At 41.6% G+C, this 18,847-nt stretch overlaps 2 protein-coding genes across 2 annotated transcripts in view; both read left to right on the top strand.

Moving 5' to 3' along the window:
* The window catches only part of LOC129704800 (coiled-coil domain-containing protein 3-like), a 213,945-nt gene that overhangs the window by 124,673 nt on the left and 70,425 nt on the right, over positions 1-18,847 (top strand). The gene's annotated exons all lie outside the window — the stretch shown is intronic.
* Positions 1-18,847, top strand: part of LOC129704803 (coiled-coil domain-containing protein 3-like) — a 45,922-nt gene that overhangs the window by 8,924 nt on the left and 18,151 nt on the right. Inside the window, exon 2 of the mRNA XM_055648160.1 lies at positions 1,175-1,346. Within this exon, the coding sequence (XP_055504135.1) occupies positions 1,175-1,346 (172 nt within the window). The remainder of the gene's footprint in view (positions 1-1,174; positions 1,347-18,847) is intronic.

Genomic DNA, 18,847 nt, shown 5'->3' with positions numbered 1-18,847 from the left:
TTTCAAAGGGATTTGGCAATTATTGTGAGACATTTAATCTTACAAGGGAGTGTGAATGAGTGGATAGCTTGGAGACCCAGCAAATGGTGAGTTTCAAGGCCTCCTTTGTATAATTCTGTGCAGTATATTTATATTTTGTGATAGAATATATAAAAGATCAGCTTATTCTGCTCGCTGATTCCCTTGATGTGATGGGTATAATACATTATTTCAACTTTTCTATCTCTAGTTTATTACTTGGAAACAAAGTACATTTTGCTCTAGTGAAAGGACATTAACCTAAAACGTTAGCTGTATCTTTCCCCACAATTGCTGGATCGTCTGTTGATATTTCCAGCATTTTCTGTTTTAGTTTCAGTTTTCTAGCATTCATATTATTTTGCATTTTTGTGTTAAAATCACAATAATAGAAATATTTTATTGAGATCAGCACTGAAGTGAAGCGATCATCTCACTCTCCTTCAAAAACCTGACAAGCATTCGCATTTCAACCCCACAGGTTACTTTCTCCTCATCCTTCTTGTAAGGATTTCCTGGAAAGATTCCTTATCCACACGCAACAGTCTCTATTCCTTTCCTCTCCATTTACATTCCATTTAAAAAATTAGATATGTCAGCTTATGCAAAAGATTGCCAGATTGCAGTTCAGTTACATGATATTACAGGACATTGTAGCTTTTAGGAAACTCATTTGAAAATTCCTAATTCCAGCTATTTCTAACAAAAAGGATTGGTCCTTTCTCCCCACAGATGCTGTTCGATCTATTGAGTTCCTCCAGCAGACTGTTTGTTGAGGAGGAACTGCAGATGCTGGTTCACTCCGAAGATAGACATAAAATGCTGGAGTACTCAGCGGGCAGGAAGCATCTCTGGAGAGATCTCCACTGAGTTGCTCCAGCATTTTCTGTCTATCTAGACTGTTGATCCTTTGGTTCATAGTGTTTGGAGGTTTTAAATTCTGTTTTTATGCAGAATGTTAAATTCTGTTTTCATTGAAGGCCAGTCTTGCTATTCGATCAAAGTCCTGCAGATGTCAGAGGAGAAGCAGGTTAAATCTGCGAGATTGAGGCTTGGCATGTGTAGCCATCAATTGTAATTCAATTGCCAGAATATTATAGTGCTGTAACATGGTGACCTGCCTTGACTAAGGTTATGAAATTTCCTTTGCTTTTAGGGTGGGAGGAGGTAGATACTTGGTGCCAGATGGAAGCCGTGACGAGAATCCAATTTTCCCTGACACCCCCGAAAACAGGAAGATGTTCTTTAGCCACTTCCAGTTCTCCAACTGTGACTTCGGCACCAATCAGACCTACCCAACTGAGTGGGAACTGCAAGAGCATATTCGGGTAGGACATCCTTGATAAGTTTGATTATTTAATGTCCAGAAAAGGCTTATCGTTGAATCGTTATGTACTTTCACAATATAATGGATGCCATGTATATTAGCTTGTGTTCAAGATGGGTCACCATTGGATTTTGTATCTCCGTTGGTCTTCTAAGTGTCCACCTTATAAAAGATTATCCAATTTGCCCAAATTGCCTGTTTCAGATCTCTTTGCCCAAATAGACTGAATGATCTCATCCCATTTATTTTAATTTAGTTTTGTTTAGTTTAGTGATACAGCGCAGAAAAGGCCCTTTGGCCTACTGTGTCCGCGCCGCACATTAACACTATCCTACACACGCTAGGGACATTTTACAATTTTCCCAAGCTAATTAACCTACAAACCTGTATGTCTTTCGAGTGTGGGAGTTGAACAAGCTTCCAGAGAAAACTCACGCAGGGCACGGGGTGAACGTACATACTCCATACAGACAAGCACCCGTAGTCAGGATGGAACCCAGGTCTCTGGCTCTGTAAGGCAGCAACTCTACCGCTGCCCTTGTACATCTTATCTTGTACATGATGCAGTTGGTTTCCTCTGCTGAACAAACCAATAATTCTTGCAGGGACTAGTGAATGCTTTCCTTCAAAGGTAACTCAGAAGTTGTTTTATCTATTGTGGTGCTAAGGGGAGAAGGAGGCTCTCTATCCACTGCGCTCTACCCTCTGCCCTCTGTCAACACCCTCATCATAGGTGTTTACCAGGCTTGGCCCATCATGTCTTGCTACTTGTATTGGATCTCAATAAAAAAATAGTTTCAATTTTACTTCGGAGTCACGTGAGTGACTACGTGAAAGAAGCCCGCTACGACGCATGCGTGTCATATCGCATACACGCATTGAACGAGTCAGACGTGGGAGACGACGTCTCCCTAGAGGTAAGTGGAAAGAAGCAGGTAAGAGACTGCAAAATTTTTCCCACTTACCTTGCAGGTAGGAAATGCAAGAAGCTGCGGGAAAGCTGGAGGGGAGAACCGCGGAGACAGCGGGCAGCCAGCAGCCAGCAGCAGCCGATGGCACGCGAATCCTCTGGAGAGGAAACAGCTGTGCCCGACGTCGCTCCCCGCACCGGCAAGATTCACTGCTGCCGGGCGGGAAGCGAAGCAACACGTCCCGGGGGTTTCCAGACTCAGGCGAGTCTATGTTGGATGCAGTCGCTAGCGGCTCCGGAGCCGATTGAAGCGGCTGCAGGACCCGGACGAGAGCAGGAGTACTCCGTAGCCGTCAGCCGACATCTGGGACAGCAGCCCAAGGACCTACGCTACGGGGTCCGTGGGGCTGCGGGAGGAAGGACGTTCCTCCCAAACGGCAGGCTGAGAACCAGTACAGGTAAGAACAAATTTCCCTTACCTTTGTTTCTTTACAGACGTTGCTGCCGTATTCTGAAGAGCAGCAGGCAGCCAGCTAAGGACGTCAGGGCAGAGCCACAGACGTTGCTGCTGTGTTCTGAACAGCAGGCAGCCAGCTACTGACGTCAGTATAGAACTGAAGTGCTGCCACACAGAATCGCTGCTGTTTAATGACCAGCAGCAGGCAGCAATGAATGTCGGCACCAGCATCTCCCATAAGGGAGCAAGTGCCAAACTTCACCCTAAATGGGTAGAGGTGCCCGTGAGTACCGGGACCATGAGGAGCGGCATGAGTATATCGGGAGGCCGGGAGCGACCAGTGCCCGTAGGCATGGGGACCGGCTGCGGGAAATACCGCGTGCGACTAGTGCCCGAGAGCACCAAGGTCGGCAGGAGCGGTCCGATATATTAAAGCACCCGCGACGACTAGTGCCCGAGAGCATGTAAGTCGGCTGGAGCGGTGGCTGGAGTAAATTTCTCCACAGTGGCAGGCTCCGGGATTGGAGGATAGCCACAGTGGGCAAAAAATATAAGTCCCACAGCAGTTTCCCATAAGGGCTGCATGAAATATCAGACGCCTCTGAGGAGGGTATGGAAGGTCTGACGGGGTAAAATCTGAGCAGGTGATGGAGCCACCTTCCCCTATTGAAGGGTGGGATAAAACAACCTGCTGAACATGATGAGCCAGTACTGCCAGCAGGAACACACTGAGAATGATCTCGAGAAGGATGGCTGTGAGTATTGAATATATGTCAACCCATCAACTTCAAGCTAATACTTTTGCTGAAGTGTTGGCAAGGCTTTTATACCCCGGGATATTGTGGTGCTCTTAATGTAGCCAGTGTTACAGGTGTACTTGCAGACATGTTGGGAAGGCCGTTAGGAGTCGGGATATTAAAATCCAAAATACTCTGAAAGGTCTCATGGCGGGCATAACAGTTTTGGCCCGCACGTTAGAAAAGGTGGACATAATTAGTGACCACAAAGATGCCATTAGCACTATTTTTTGCAATGTGCAGTTTGAACTAAATATATTAGAAAGAGGGCCAGTCAGCCAGCTCTAGACCCTAAGTTCGCTATACTATGTAAGCAAAGGGCTATAGACCCCGTTATTTGGGGGAGACCTGTCCAAACAGGTTAAAGAATTGGATGAGGAGGCTCGACTTTGGGGCTGATTAGATCATCCAAAGGATATCTGGGGAAGACATTAACCTTATGTGCATCCTAAGAGAGGTAGTTTTTGTAATTATACTACAAAGAATTGGGCAGAGGTACCCAGCAGCAGCGTCCTGTTTAGGGTTTGGCCCGGGACGACCACTGTGGAAGATGCAAAAGTCTCTACGTCAGCATCTATCCTAACCTAAACCTTTAAGCCCTCCACAACCGCGAATGAAACCAAGAAAATAACTTGGTTACCACCGATAACCATGGAGGTAGGTGAATTTGGGGCTCCAGCATTAATAGGGAGCACGGAAGTTGGAGGGACATTGCAACTTCATGTTGAAGCTTGATGTAATATATCTATGGACAGATATATCCTTAGCAGTTTTAAGGGATATCTGATAGAGTTTCTACACAAACAAAACCCTCCAGTACAACATAAACCGGACAGATATACATGCTTACTAAAAGGATAATGGAATAAACCAAACCTGAACAACAGGATTTGTCTCAAACATATTTATTAGAAATAAGAAAGATGGGGGTTGCCGTATTATTATGGATTATCAACGCTTCACAATGTTGTGCAATATATTCATTTTAAAAATGGATACTTTTATCAGTGCTAAAGAGTTAGTTTTCAGCAGGCTACTTTATGGCAAGTATTAATCTTTAAGATCCTTACTATTCAATATCCAACAGGAGAAAAATTTTAAACCAGCTTTGGGACTGCTGCAGCACCAAAATCATAGAGTAATGGCATAGTTGGATGATATCCTTATTGTGGGAATAACTTATGAATTGGCATGTTAGGCAGTGGTTGCCACTAAACAATTGTTTGAACAGCTGGGATTCATTGTCCATCCACTTAAGTCAAAATTGACACCATTAACACATTTAATATGTTAATGACTTTACTAATAGGGAAAGCCACAGAGTTCAATGGGCTCAAAATTATAGAGGCCATTTATTTTGGCCAATGGAGCTAACAATAGAAGCTATAAAAGAATTACAATGTTGGGAACACAATGTTAAGTATTGCTCCAACCCAATAGTTATTCACAACCCGTCTGTGCTATTACAAACAGATGCCAGTGCAATTGGTTACGGTACAACTGATACCATCTCGAGCTATGGGGGAGATGGAATATACAAGAAGCTAACCTACTTAACACTAAGGGTATAAGTACTTAGAAATGTTAAGTGCATTTCATGGGCTAAAATCTTATTGCTCAGGAATGAAACTGCAGCATGTTAGATGGTAGATAGATAATACCTCGGTGGTGGCATATATAAGTCATATGGGTGGAAATATATCAACATCTTGTGATGAATTGGCAAATTCAATTTGGCAATGGTGTGTCCAAAGGAATATTTGGTTATCGGCTACGTATCTACCAGGGATACTAATTCAGTGGCAGACACCAGGTCACGAAAATTTATTGAAAGTACTGAATGGATGTTGGATAGAACGGTATTTGCTGAAATCACAGTAAAGTATGTAAGGCCGGATATTAGAATTGCATCCAGGTTTAAATCACCAGTTACCGAGGTATGTATCATTGGTACCAGATCCTGAGGCACAAGCTACAGATGCTGTTTCACTGCACTAGGGGGAGGGGAAGATTTCATTTATGTATTTCCTCCTTTTCTACTTTATCAATTGGGTACTAAGGGAAATTCAACAGGAATCGGCATCGGGGATGTCTTAGTACCTGATTGGCTTACCCAACTATGGTTTTCCGGGGTACAGCACATGGTGCTGGAACCATGTATAACTGTAAGACATAGTCCTAAGTTACTGGTGCATCCAGTAACTCAGGATAGCTATCCATGTCATAGAAAATATTGATTTAGTAGGTTGTAGACTCTAAAAGACCGCTACGGGACATGGGGCTATTAAAAAGAACTGTGGACATGATCACAGCAGCACAAAGAAGGTCTACACCAAAACGGTATTTAGGTCATATTAAAAATGAACTAATTACTGCCATAATAACCTTCTGGACCACAGAAATAAGGATGTTCCGGCGGTGTTAGAGTTTCTCACCAGCCTGCACTATGGAGGACTGAGTTACAGCACTGTGAATAGTGCCAGAAGTGCATTGTCAAGTTATTGGTGGCAAGGAACAGTAAGACAGTCTGTGGGATCACATCCTCTGGTAGTTAAAATTTTAAGAGGCAATGTTAACACCAAGCCACCAAAATAAGATACTACTATATCTGGGATGTAAGTGTGGTCTTGACCTTGCTAAGGAATTGGTCGCCGGCTACAGCATTAAATCTGGATAAACTAACTATGAAATGGTAATGCTGATGGCGCTAGTCACAGCGCATAAGGTCCAGTTATTGCAAAAAGTAAGACTGGATGGCTTCACTATGGCGGCAGGAAGTTTGGGGTTTGTGATCCAGGACCGTATTATTAAACAAAATAGGCCAGGATCAGCGGAGCAGGTCATAGAATTGATGGCCTACCCGGAGGACAAACGCCTCTGTATAGTGAAGCACGTTTTGTTATACAGTGAAAGTACAAAGGCTATCAGAGGCAAGGAAATGGCGTTTAATCAGCTATAAGAAACTGTACCGTAGAGTGTAACTCAGACCATTTCGCGGTGGCTGAAATATGGGTTAAGATAGGCGGGAGTGGACAATAACATATTTAAATATCACTCCACCAGGGCTGCAGCTACATCTGCAGCAAAAAGCCTTGATGTATCTATGGACCAAATCCTCAGGATCGCAGGATGGTTGTCAGAGAAAACGTTTCAGAAATGTTATAACAAACCAGTTAGCAGTATGGGAACGTTTTCGGGGAACATTTGAAGTTCTGTATGATAATTTATCCCTGAAGAATACAGGGTTATGATTTGAATTAATTAGATATTATTTATCATTTCCATTAAATAATTGGTATGAATGTTTTGAATATAATTAACAATTTCTCCCTAACTACCAAGGCAGTTGTGAAGCATGGACTCGTTTCCACGGCATGAGGTCACAGAGCTTTGAAATCTTTCACGTAGTCACTCACGTGACTCCGAAGTAAAATAGTAAGATTAAACGAGAACTTACCAGTTTGAAGTTTGATCTTTATTTTATGAGGAGGAACGTTGAGGGAATACGTGCCCTCCGCTCCCACCCTCGAATGGTCATATCTTAAACTGGTATCTCTTTAATAATCTTATTATTTTAGGTCATTATAGTGTATCTGTGACCTCACACCGCTGCTTTGAAGGATGACACGCATGCGTCGTAGCGGGCTTCTTTCACGTATTCCCTCAACGTTCCTCCTCATAAAATAAAGATCAAACTTCAAACTGGTAAGTTCTCGTTTAATCTTACTATTTTAGTTCAGTTTATTGTCACGTGAGCCAAGGTACAGTGAAAAGCTTTTGCTGCATGCTAACCAGTCAGTGGAAAGACAGGACATGGTTATACTTGAGCCATACACAGTGTAAATATACATGATAAAGGGAATAACGTGAATAACGTTCAGTGCAAGATAAAGTCCACGAAAGTCTGATCAAAGATAGTCTGAGGGGGGGGGGGGGGGGGGGGGGCTAGTGTACAGCGGATGGAGTAAGACGTGTTTTCAAGAACTCCTCTCCGTTCAGTTTAAATTGTTTAAAATTACCGTCTTTTAGTCAAGGTCGCTCTCAGAACTTTTCACAGTCTGTTTATTCAACTCGGCGTGGTGCAGACCTGCATAAAAAAAACCCCTGCAAATGCCAGACACACGCAAGGGAAGAGCTAAACAAAAACCGCTAGCAACCTTGGATAACGAAGGTGAAGATAGTGATTCTAATGGAGAAGCAAGCGGCCACTCCACACCAACAGGTGCAATGCTGAGAGAGATGTCAGATGCGATTTTAAAGGCCATCAACGACCGCTTTGATCAATTTGAAATCAAGTTTACATCTCTTCAGTCCTCACGAAATGCCTTGACGGTCCGAATGGATTCCATGGATGAGATAGCTGGAGAGCATGACACCCGCCTGACGCTAATGGAGACAAACATAAGCAAAATACAAAGGGAAAACACCCTCCTGCAAGCAAAAATCAACGACCTAGAGGGCCGCTCACGTTGAAATAACATTAAAATTGTGGGTATTCCAGAAGGAGAAGAGAAAGGGAAACCAACAGAGTTTATCAGCGCCCTCATCCCAAAATTGCTGGGTGAGGCACACTTCCAAAAACCACTTCTCATTGATCGTGCACACCGCACCCAACAGCCGAAGCCCACGGAGTAGCAATGTTACAAAATTTTGAGATTTAAAAAATCAAGTCTGCAATTTATCCCATCAGATAAAGCATAACAATAAGTTTAATTTGACACCTAAGTCACTTTCATATCTCAAGTAATAAAAAAGTTATGGCCATTTTCATACTCGGAAATTAGCATCTTGTTCCCTATTGATTTTCTATGGACATAACAAAAAAGCTGTGATCTGGACAGTCAAAAGCCCATAACCTTCTTAAAAATTAAGAGAACTGAATGAAATTTTCAGTTATCATAGATTGAAGCATTCTGAAACAAATATAAAATAACCTTACTTGGATGACCTCAAATTAAAGCATATAATTAGATAGTTACCCAATTGTAGCTAATTTCAAACTTCAATTACTAGATCTAAACATCTATCAATTTCTTAATAAATGATTAACATTTTTAAATAGCCCAAGTGTCCAAATAATATTCACAAATAATTCACAATAAAACATGATTTTTAAATCTCATTTACATCAATTTATAGGCCAAATGGAAGGAATTTAGTGTTCAATTGCTGTAAATTAAAGTCAATTTAAATCAGCTTTCTAGTGGGTTCTTGTGAACGCGCTGGTTTAGAATGTTCACATTGCGCTAGATTTGTGCCCTCAAGTGCCCAGAAAAATACTGCGGGATATAAAAACCCCAAAATGAACTACTCGCTATAGAAAATTTTATATATACAGGGTTATATTACAAGCCCCATTTAATGTAAAAATAAGGTACATACCTTTAATTGTTTGCTTTATAAAACCCTGGGGCTGCGAGAGGTTGCGGGTTGAGAGAGTGATTTTTAAACTACTATAAATATTATACAAGGCCTTAAAAACTAATAATACCTTTTGCGACGGGGTCTTTCAGCGATTTTCCGTTAATGATTTACTAGGCTGAATATTTTCGATTGGAACAGCCTAGTAAAAATCGCGTTTTAAATCCGCCCCCTCTAAACAGCGCCAAAATCACGTACACAGGGTAGGGCAGATGCTCAGCCACGATTCAGGTAGGTTTTGTAACATACCTACACGGAGGGAGCCAGGCCTCGCACACTCATCGCCAGGGTCCATTTCTTTCACGAGAAAGATATGATAATAAGACTTGGTAGACAACAGACTCTGGTGTACAATGGACGGCGAGTCTTTATCTTCCCGGATTACACAGCTGAGGTAATGGAGCAGCGACGTGGGTTCTGCGAGGTCATGCAGACCCTGCGGGAGATGGAGGTGAAATACAGCCTGCGCTTCCCAGCCAAACTCCAGCTTCAACACAACGGACAACTGAAGGTTTTCACTTCACCTGGAGAAGCAAAGACATTTGTGGAAGGGCACCTGAGAAGCAACGCTGGAAATGAACAGACAGGATGACCCTGTTGGACAGAGGAAATATTCGCTGAGAGCATTAAAGAACAGTTTGCTTCAGCACACCTAAAGACGGCATAATTTGACTTTTTCAACATTATTTGAATGAGCGGAGGAGGCCCTTGGCTTGCCTTAGCTGGTTTATTTGTTCATAGACTGGTTAGGTAGTGGGCCTGGGGGACAATTTTACTTGCCATACGCCCGGCGGCCCTTGCTAAACAATGAGGGGGAAGGTAACGCTTTGTTTGGGGAAGTGTTTTTGGGGAGGGGGTCAGGGTTCGTTAATGTTCAATGTTTTCCAGAGCTGCCAGACCTTTTATTTTTTATATTGTTTCATTTCACCATGGTGTGACTTTTTGTTTTTCTTAGCTGAATATGTCAGGACTTAACAATGTAAAGCAGGACGATATGAGTAAGATAACGTTGGTCTCATGGAATGTACGTGGCCTTGGGCATCCAATTAAGCGGGGTAAAGTGTTTGCGCATTTGAAACCTTTATCTTCAGACATAATGTTTCTCCAAGAGACCCATATCAAAGCTACAGAGCAGAGGCGATTAAGAGCTAATTGGATCTCTCAAGTTTATCAGTCACCTTTTACATCCAAGGCTAGAGGTTTAGCTATTCTTTTTCGTAAGAATATCCCATTTCAACTTGTTTCAATGGTTACAGACCCAAATGGCAGATATATTATGATTACTGGAAATATTAATTCACTCCCTATCACACTACTGAATATATACGGTCCAAACATTGATGATCCAAATTATTTCCGCAAAATGTTTGATTTAATTCCAGACCTCAACACCACCAATTTGATAATGGGCGGAGATTTTAATTGTTACCTTGACCCACATCTTGACAGGCTCACCACCCATAACCCACCTGCAATTGCATCTGTTCAAACATTAAACAACCTGATTAAGTCTAGAAACATTGTTGATATCTGGAGGATACAACATCCAACGGACAAAGACTACTCATTTTTTTCTCATGTCCACAAATCATACACAAGAATTGATTATTTCCTGGTGGATGCAAAATTAATATCTAGCATTAAACATACCAAATATCATAATATATTGATATCAGACCACAGTCCAGTATCTCTAGACCTGAAGCTTGCTCTGCCTAAACAAAGCTAATGTTGGCGCTTTGACCCGTATTTGCTCACAGACCAAGTGTTTATTGACTTTTTGACAGCAAGGCTTACAGAGTTCCTTGAAACCAACGATACAGGGGATGTATCAGATTCTATACTCTGGGAGACCCTTAAGGTAGTAATGAGAGGTCATATAATACCATTTGAAGTCTCCAAAAAAAGGGAACAGCGTTATCAATTGGTAGAAATTGAAAATGCACTTCTAAATCTTGAACAGACTTACAGGAACTCTCTCTTACAAGAGGATTACAAAAAAGTCTTGAATTTAAAATACGAATATAATTGTATTCTTAGTGAAAATGTTGGCAAGCTTCTACTCAAGCTCAGACAGAGACACTTTGAGTTGGGCGATAAACCAGAGAGGCTACTGGCCAGACAATTAAAAGGGGAACAGGCAAGTCGTGCGATCCATAAAATCAAATCCAAAACGGGTGATTTGCTTACCAATCCCAAAGAAATAAACAACCGCTTCAAAGTATTTTATTCAGAATTATATACTGCTAAAACGCGGGCCACTAATGTCGATTTTGCAGGATTCTTTGACTCCCTCAGTTTGCCAAAACTAGATGAATCAGCCAGGCTAGAACTGGATTCAAATTTCTTAGAAAGCGAGCTAGTTGAGGCTATTAAATCTTTTCCCTCCGGTAAAGTGGCTGGACCGGATGGATTTGGTTGCGAATTCTATAAGGCATTTCATAAGTCGCTTGTTCCACTCCTAATTAGGATGATCAATGATTCGATTAAGAATAACAGGTTTCCGAAGTCCCTGTACGAGGCAAATATATGTATCCTGTTAAAAAAAGACAAGGATAAAACGGAACCTGGTAGCTACAGGCCTATTGCTCTCCTCAACTTTGATCAAAAGGCTATCACAAAAATACTAGCTAATAGACTGGGGAAGCATGTTTCATCTGTTCTTCCCTTGTTAGATTTTATTAAATCATTTGGCAAGCTTTCTGGATACACAGTCAACTGGAGTAAGAGCGAGTTCATGCCTTTATCAGACAATATAGATTCAGATTTTCTTGAGGCTCTACCATTTAAGATAGTATATGACCATTTTACATATCTAGGACTCAAAATACCCCTAAACCCCAAATTTATATTCAAACTCAACTACGCTGATATGATTACAAAGTTAAAACTGAACATAGAGAAATGGAGGATTTTACCCTTGTCTATAGTGGGGCGTATTAACGCTATCAAGATGGTGTCTCTTCCTAGATTCATATATTTATTCCAAAATCTTCCAATTTTTCTTACTTACTTCATCATTTAAAAAAAAATTGGACTCCATTTTCCTTCCATTCATTTGGGGCTATAAAGCCCATCGTATATCAAAGGCACATCTTGAAAAGCCAAAAAATGAGGGAGGCATGGGCCTTCCTATATTTAGGCACTACTATTGGGCAGCCAATGCTAGAGCTCTGATTTACTGGCAATGGGGATTCCCAGATGAACCTTTGGATAATAATAATAATACCCCTTCGTGGCTAAACATTGAAAACACAGCAGTGAAAAATTCCTCCCTCTGTACTTTGCTTTTTTCCAAAACAGAATCCCCACATAAGTTGGTTGGTGAGAACTTCATTTTAAGAAATTCTATTCGAATTTTAAATCAGATAAGAAGTTTCAGTACATTGTCAAATGTCTCTATTTACACCCCCATATGTCACAACCACTCTTTTTTGCCATCACAGACGGATGGGGTGTTTGCTGTCTGGAGGGACAAGGGCCTTGCGACCCTCAGAGATCTATATATTGACAAAAAGTTTGCTTCGTTTAATCAGCTGAAATCAAAATTTAACCTTTCCAACTCTCATTTTTTTCGCTATCTCCAAATTAGGTAGGTATGTTACAAAACCTACCTGAATCGTGTCTGAGAATCTGCCCCCAGGCCGTGTGCGCGATTTTGGCGCTGTTTAGAGGGGGCGGGTTTAAAACGCGATTTTTACTAGGCTGCTGCAATCGAAAATGTTCAGCCTAGTAAATCATTAACGGAAAATCGCTGAAAGACCCCGTCGCAAAAGGTATTATTAGTTTTTATGGCCTCTCGCAGCCCCAGGGTTTTTTAAAGCAAACAATTAAAGGTATGTACCTTATTTTTACATTAAAAGGGGCTTCTTAAGAACCCTGTATATAAAGTTTTCTATAGCGAATAGTTCATTTTGGGTTCTTTATATCCCGCAGTATTTTTCTGGGCATTTGAGGGCACAAATCCACTGCAATGTGAACGTTCTAAACCAGCGCGTTCACAGGAACCCACTAGAAAGCTGATTTAAATGGACTTTAATTTACAGCAATTGGACACTAAATTCCTTCCATTTGGCCTATAAATTGATGTAAATGAGATTTAAAAATCATGTTTTATTGTGAATTATTTGTGAATATTATTTGGACACTTAGGCTATTTAAAAATGTTAATCATTTATTAAGAAATGGATAGATGTTTAGATCTAGTAATTGAAGTTTGAAATTAGCTACAATTGGGTAACTAACTAATTATATGCTTTAATTTCAGGTCCACCAAGTAAGATTATTTTATATTTGTTTCAGAATGCTTCAATCTATGATAACTGAAAATTTCATTCAGTTCTCTTAATTTTTAAGAAGGTTATGGGCTTTTGACTGTCCTCGATCACAGCTTTTTTGTTATGTCCATAGAAAATCAATAGGGAACAAGATGCTAATTTCCGAGTATGAAAATGGCCATAACTTTTTTATTACTTGAGATATGAAAGTGAATTAGGTGTCAAATTAAACTTATTGTTATGCTTTATCTGATGGGATAAATTGCAGACTTGATTTTTTAAATCTCAAAATTTTGTAACATTGCTAAATTAGGCACTACGTTAAAGATCAAATTGCAAATGTTCAAACCATGCCTGACAGTTGCCCACTCTACGAGCTCCTGCAGCTTTATCCAGACTCCAAACATCTAATATCTCGCTTTGTGAGTCTATTGACCACCTCTGTATCCACTACCCATCTGAAAGAAGCCTGGTCTACTGAGCTGAATTTCGAGGTGTCTGACAACATTTGGAATGAAGATCTGACCAGAATCCAAACTTGTTCGATCAATGTCAGGTATAAACTGATTCAGTTTAAAGTCATCCACAGACTCCATTACTCAAAGACCAAATTACATCGAATCTACCCTGCTATTTCTCCATTATGTGACAGATGCAAAAGTGCAGATGGTTCTTTAACACATATTTTCTGGCTCTGTCCTCATATACAAATATACTGGTCTAAAATATTTAAGTGGTTTTCTGGGGTCTATGGAAAAGATATTCTCCCTGATCCAGAACTGGCACTTTTTGGATGCTCAGAGACTGCTTTGTACTTCACGTCTGAAGAACAACAAGCACTGATGCTTGGTATGGTGGCAGCCAAGAAAATGATCCTAACAGACTGGAAATCATCTACACCCCCCTGCTTCGAAAAATGGCTCAATGAAATGATAATAATCATACAGATGGAAACTCCATCTACAACTCCAAGGTACCAAACAACTTTTTAAGGGTTTGGGGACCATTTATCAACCGTCTCAAAGTCCAATAATTTCATTATTTCATATTATCTGCAGTGATGTAGTCCTGTGACCTTTACTTCTGCTTTTGCAATGCATGACTGTGTAGCACCATGTGGATTGTACCAATACTGTTATGTCTGGCGGCTTTGTTTTATTTTTATTTTTATTTATTTATTTAATTCCTTCCTTTTTTTTCCTGTTGTCTTTTTCAGTTTTTATTTATTTTTATTTTTTTTGTTTGTTTTGTTCTGTTTTGTTAAAAAATTGTATAAAATAATAAAAAATATTAAAAATGAAAGATAGTCTGAGGGTCTCCAATGAGTTAGATAGTGGCTCGGGACTGCTCCCTAGTTATTGGTAATATGGTCCAGTTGCCTGATAACAGCCTGATAATAGAAACTGTTCCTGAATCTGTATATGTGTGTTATGATTGTGTTTATAGGTTGTTGTCTTTTTGCACAAAAGTCCGCGAGCATTGCCACTTTCATTTCACTGCACATCTCGTATGTGTATGTGACAAATAAACTTGACTTGACTTGACTTGATCTGGAGGTGTGTGTTTTCACACTTATATAACTTTTGCCCAATGGGAGAGGGTAGGAGAGCGAGTTGGCAGGGTGTAACTCGTCATTGATTATGCTGGTGCCCTTGCCGAGGCAGCGTGAGGTGTAAATGGAGTCAGTGGAAGCGAGGTTGGTTGGTGTGATAGTCTGGGCTGCATCATAAGTTCATAAGTGATAGGAGCAGAATTAGGCCATTTGGCCCATCAATTCTACACCATTCAATCATGGCTGATCTATCTTTTTCTCGTAACCCCATTCTCCTGCCTTCTCCCCATAACCCCCGACACCCGTGCTAATCAATTTCTTAGTGAGAATTGTGGACACAGGCCAGACCATTACACAAACTAATCTCCCGTCCAATCTCCTTTCAATCCTTTCTTTCTAAGGTTAGCTGAGGTTGTTTAAATCTCTTGGGCTCATCCAGTAAAATAGGATGAAAGACAGACTGGATCACAAGAAAGCACAGAAGATAAACTAAACTCAACAAGTGTTTGGCACCATGTGGTGGAGTACCCTGTTCCTGCTTTCTCCCCATTTCCCTTGATTCCATTAGGCCTAAGAACTATATCTAACTCTTTCTTGAATACATCTCATTTTATCTTAGTTCATGCAGTACTTGTACTGATTTTGTTGTCTCGATGGTAGCCTCGCCAACGGTTTGTCTGTTCATTCGTCTTATGGAGAGCTTTATTTTCTGATGATAAATTATGATAATGGCACCGAACATTGGGAAATCTTCAATGGCATCCCCATTCTGATCTTGTGATGGAAGAAGGGTTTAATTTCATTAGAGATACAGCAGGCCCTTCGGCTCACCAAGTCCACACCTACTATTGATCACCAGTTCACACAAATTCACTGTTATTCCAATTCATACATCCACTACTTACACACTAGGGGCAATTTACAGAGACCAATTAACCTACAAACCCATACGTCTTTGGGATGTGGGAGGAAACTGGAACACCCGGAGGAAACCCATGCTGTTACAAGGAGTACCTGCAACGTTCTCACAGACTACACCCGAGGTCAGGATTGAACCTGGGTCTCGTGCACTGGGAAGCAGCAGAGTTCCAGCTGTGTCACTGTGCCACCCTTTGATAAAATAGCTGAGGACTGTTGGTCCAAGAACCTTGCCCTGTGGAACTCTTGCCGTGATAACCTGGAGCTGAGATGATTGGCTATCACTTAACTTTGAACTGGATATGAAACGAATCATTGAACATAGAACATAGAACAGTACAGTACAAGAACAGGTCTTTCAGCCCGCAGTGTCTGTGCCAAACATGATGCCAAGACCAACTTCTATCTGCCTGCACATAATCCATATCCCTCCCTTCTCAGCCAAGTTCTGCAGTATACATCCCAATCAATGAGAGATTCCCTCATTCATCTACATTGATTTCAGTTTCACCATAGGTCCAGAAAGCTGCTCTTGGTCAAATATTGCTTCTCTACCACTGGAACTTGGCTCTTTTGTAAATGTTTAGTCCAAGGCTGGGCTGAGTGGCCTTATCGGAACCTGGACTGATTGTTGGTGAGTAGATAGTGGTGAGTAGATGCCACTTGACTGCACTGTTGACTGACTCCTTCTATCATGTTGTTGGAGAGTAGACTGAATGTCTTTGTTGGGTGGATTGCAATGTGCCAGCGATACTGATGCGATCAGGGTCGGATTTAGATGAAGAGAGGCTCTAAGCTGTTCCACTTGTGAGGCCCACCCCAATCCCCCAACCGCACGACTAGAGGAAGATGGTCCAATGGGATATGGGGCTGGAAAGCTGCGCTTTATTTCATTTATTTATTTATTTATTTATTTATCTGTCTATATATTTATTTATTTATTTATTGTCACTGCGAGTTTCGAGTTATTTGCTTAATACACTATTATTCTGAAATAGAGGGCAAGGAAAATGACTGAAGGGTTGTTTAGAGACTACAGTGCATTGTGACAGCATATGTAAGAAAGGCCTATGACAGTGTCAAAAATATTATACACCTTGCTTGTTTTCTCACTTAATTTTTTTCCTCTGTTGCCAGCCGGGCAACCTAGGCAGTTTTTTAGGTTGCCAAATGACAGTTTAGATGGTCATTTTAGACGGCTTGCATGACGTGTGCGATAATGTGCTCGGACGAAATGCATAGTTACCAGTCGGAATTATGCTCAATTAAGCATTCACATATTATTTCTGCTTCAAATAAAGCCACAAACTAAACATATTCACCAATCAAGACATGATATATACCACAATGACATGCAGCAAAATTATAATACAGTATCTCAACTCTATTTACACGTTGCAATGAATGCAATTTCTATTAGTTCTTTCCACTTCCAAACAAAAATGTGGTTGGATTATTCAGCGTATAATCAACCTCGGTGAGACCAAGCGCACAACACCTCCACTCAGTTCGCAATAACCAACCTGATACCCCGGTGGTTCAACACTTCAACTCCCCTTCCCATTCCGAATCCGACTTTTCTGTCCTGGGCCTCCTCCATGGCCAGAGTGAGGCCCACCGCATATTGGAGGAACAGCACCTCATATTTTGCTTGGGTAGTTTACAGCCCAGCGGTATGAACATTGGCTTCTCCAATTTCAGGTAGTCCTTGCTTTCTCCCTCCTTCCCCTCCCACAGTAGGATTCCAAGCTCTCCCACAGCCTACTGTCTCCACCTCTTCCTTTCTTTTTCATGTCACCCCCCCCCCCCCCGACATCAATCTGCAGAAGGGTCTCGACCCAAAATGTCCTCTATTCCTTCGCTCCACAGATGCTGCCTTACCCGCTGATTTTCTCCAGCTTTTTTGTCTACCAATGGGATCCCACCACTGGCCACATCTTCCCATCGCCTCCCCTGTTGGCTTTCTGCAGAGACCGCTCCCTTCGTAACTCCCTGGCCAATTCGTCCCTTCCCACCCAAACCACCCCCTCTCCTGGCACTTTCCCTCGCAACCGCAGGAAATACCACACTTGTCCTTTTAATTAAGTTCAAGACTATGGGGCTGTCCATTGGCCATAAAATTGCTGCCTAAAAGTGCCAGAGACCCGGAATTGATCCTGAATATGGGTGCTGTCTGTATGGAGTTTGCTCCTTTTTCCTTTGATCACATGGGTTTTCTCCAGGTGCTCTTGTTTCCTTCCACATTCCAAAGTTGTGTAGGAACCTATTTCAGACCCAACCCAAAATGTAATATTGTCCTTTTGTCCAGAGATTCTGTCTGACCTGCTGAGTTACTCCAGCTTTTTGTGTCTATCTTCAGTTTAAACCAGCTTCCTTCCTACACACGCTATACTATACGATAGAACTTTATTAATCCCAGGAGGGAAATTGTGTGTGTAATAATAATAATAATAATAATAATAATAAAAAAATATATTTTATTGTCATTGCACATCAGTGCAACGAGATTTGGTATGCAGCTTCCAACCGATGTCAAAAAAAATAAAAATAAATAAACTTTGCGACGTGACCATCTGAGGGAGACAGTCCAGGGGGGGTGGGGGGACACTCAGCAGGGCCGGTTCAGAGCCGCTATAACTCTGGGAATGAAGCTGTTTCTGAGTCTGGAGGTTCGGGTGTAGAAGGCCTTGTAACGTCTGCCGGAGGGAAGTAGTTCGAACAGTCCATTACAAGGGTGTGAGGAGTCTTTATAGATGCTGACGGCTTTCCTGAGGCATCGTGTGTGGTAGATGCCCTCCAAGGCTGGTAGCTGTGTCCCAATAATCCTCTGCGCTCTGTGTACGACGCGCTGAAGAGCTCTCCTCTCCACCTCCGTGCAGCTGAGATACCGCACAGAGATGTCATACGTTAATATGCTCTCTGTGGTGCAGCGGTAGAACGTTGTCAGCAGCTGTTGGGGCAGACCTGTCTTTTTTAATGTCCTTAGGAGGTACAGTCGTTGCTGTGCCTTCTTGACCAGCACAGCGGTGTTGGTGGACCATGTGAGGTCCTCTGAAATGTGAGTGCCCAGAAACTTAAAGCCGGACACTCTCTCCACACTTTCTCCGTAGATGGAGATTGGGGCGTATTCTCCATTAACAAGTAAAGACATGAAGTCAATAATCAGTAAC

This window comes from Leucoraja erinacea, chromosome 16 (assembly GCF_028641065.1).
Source record: "Leucoraja erinacea ecotype New England chromosome 16, Leri_hhj_1, whole genome shotgun sequence".
Classification (NCBI taxonomy): Eukaryota; Metazoa; Chordata; class Chondrichthyes; order Rajiformes; family Rajidae; genus Leucoraja; species Leucoraja erinaceus.
Note: the sequence above shows the minus strand (reverse complement) of the source record. Positions and strands in the feature narration are given on the sequence as shown.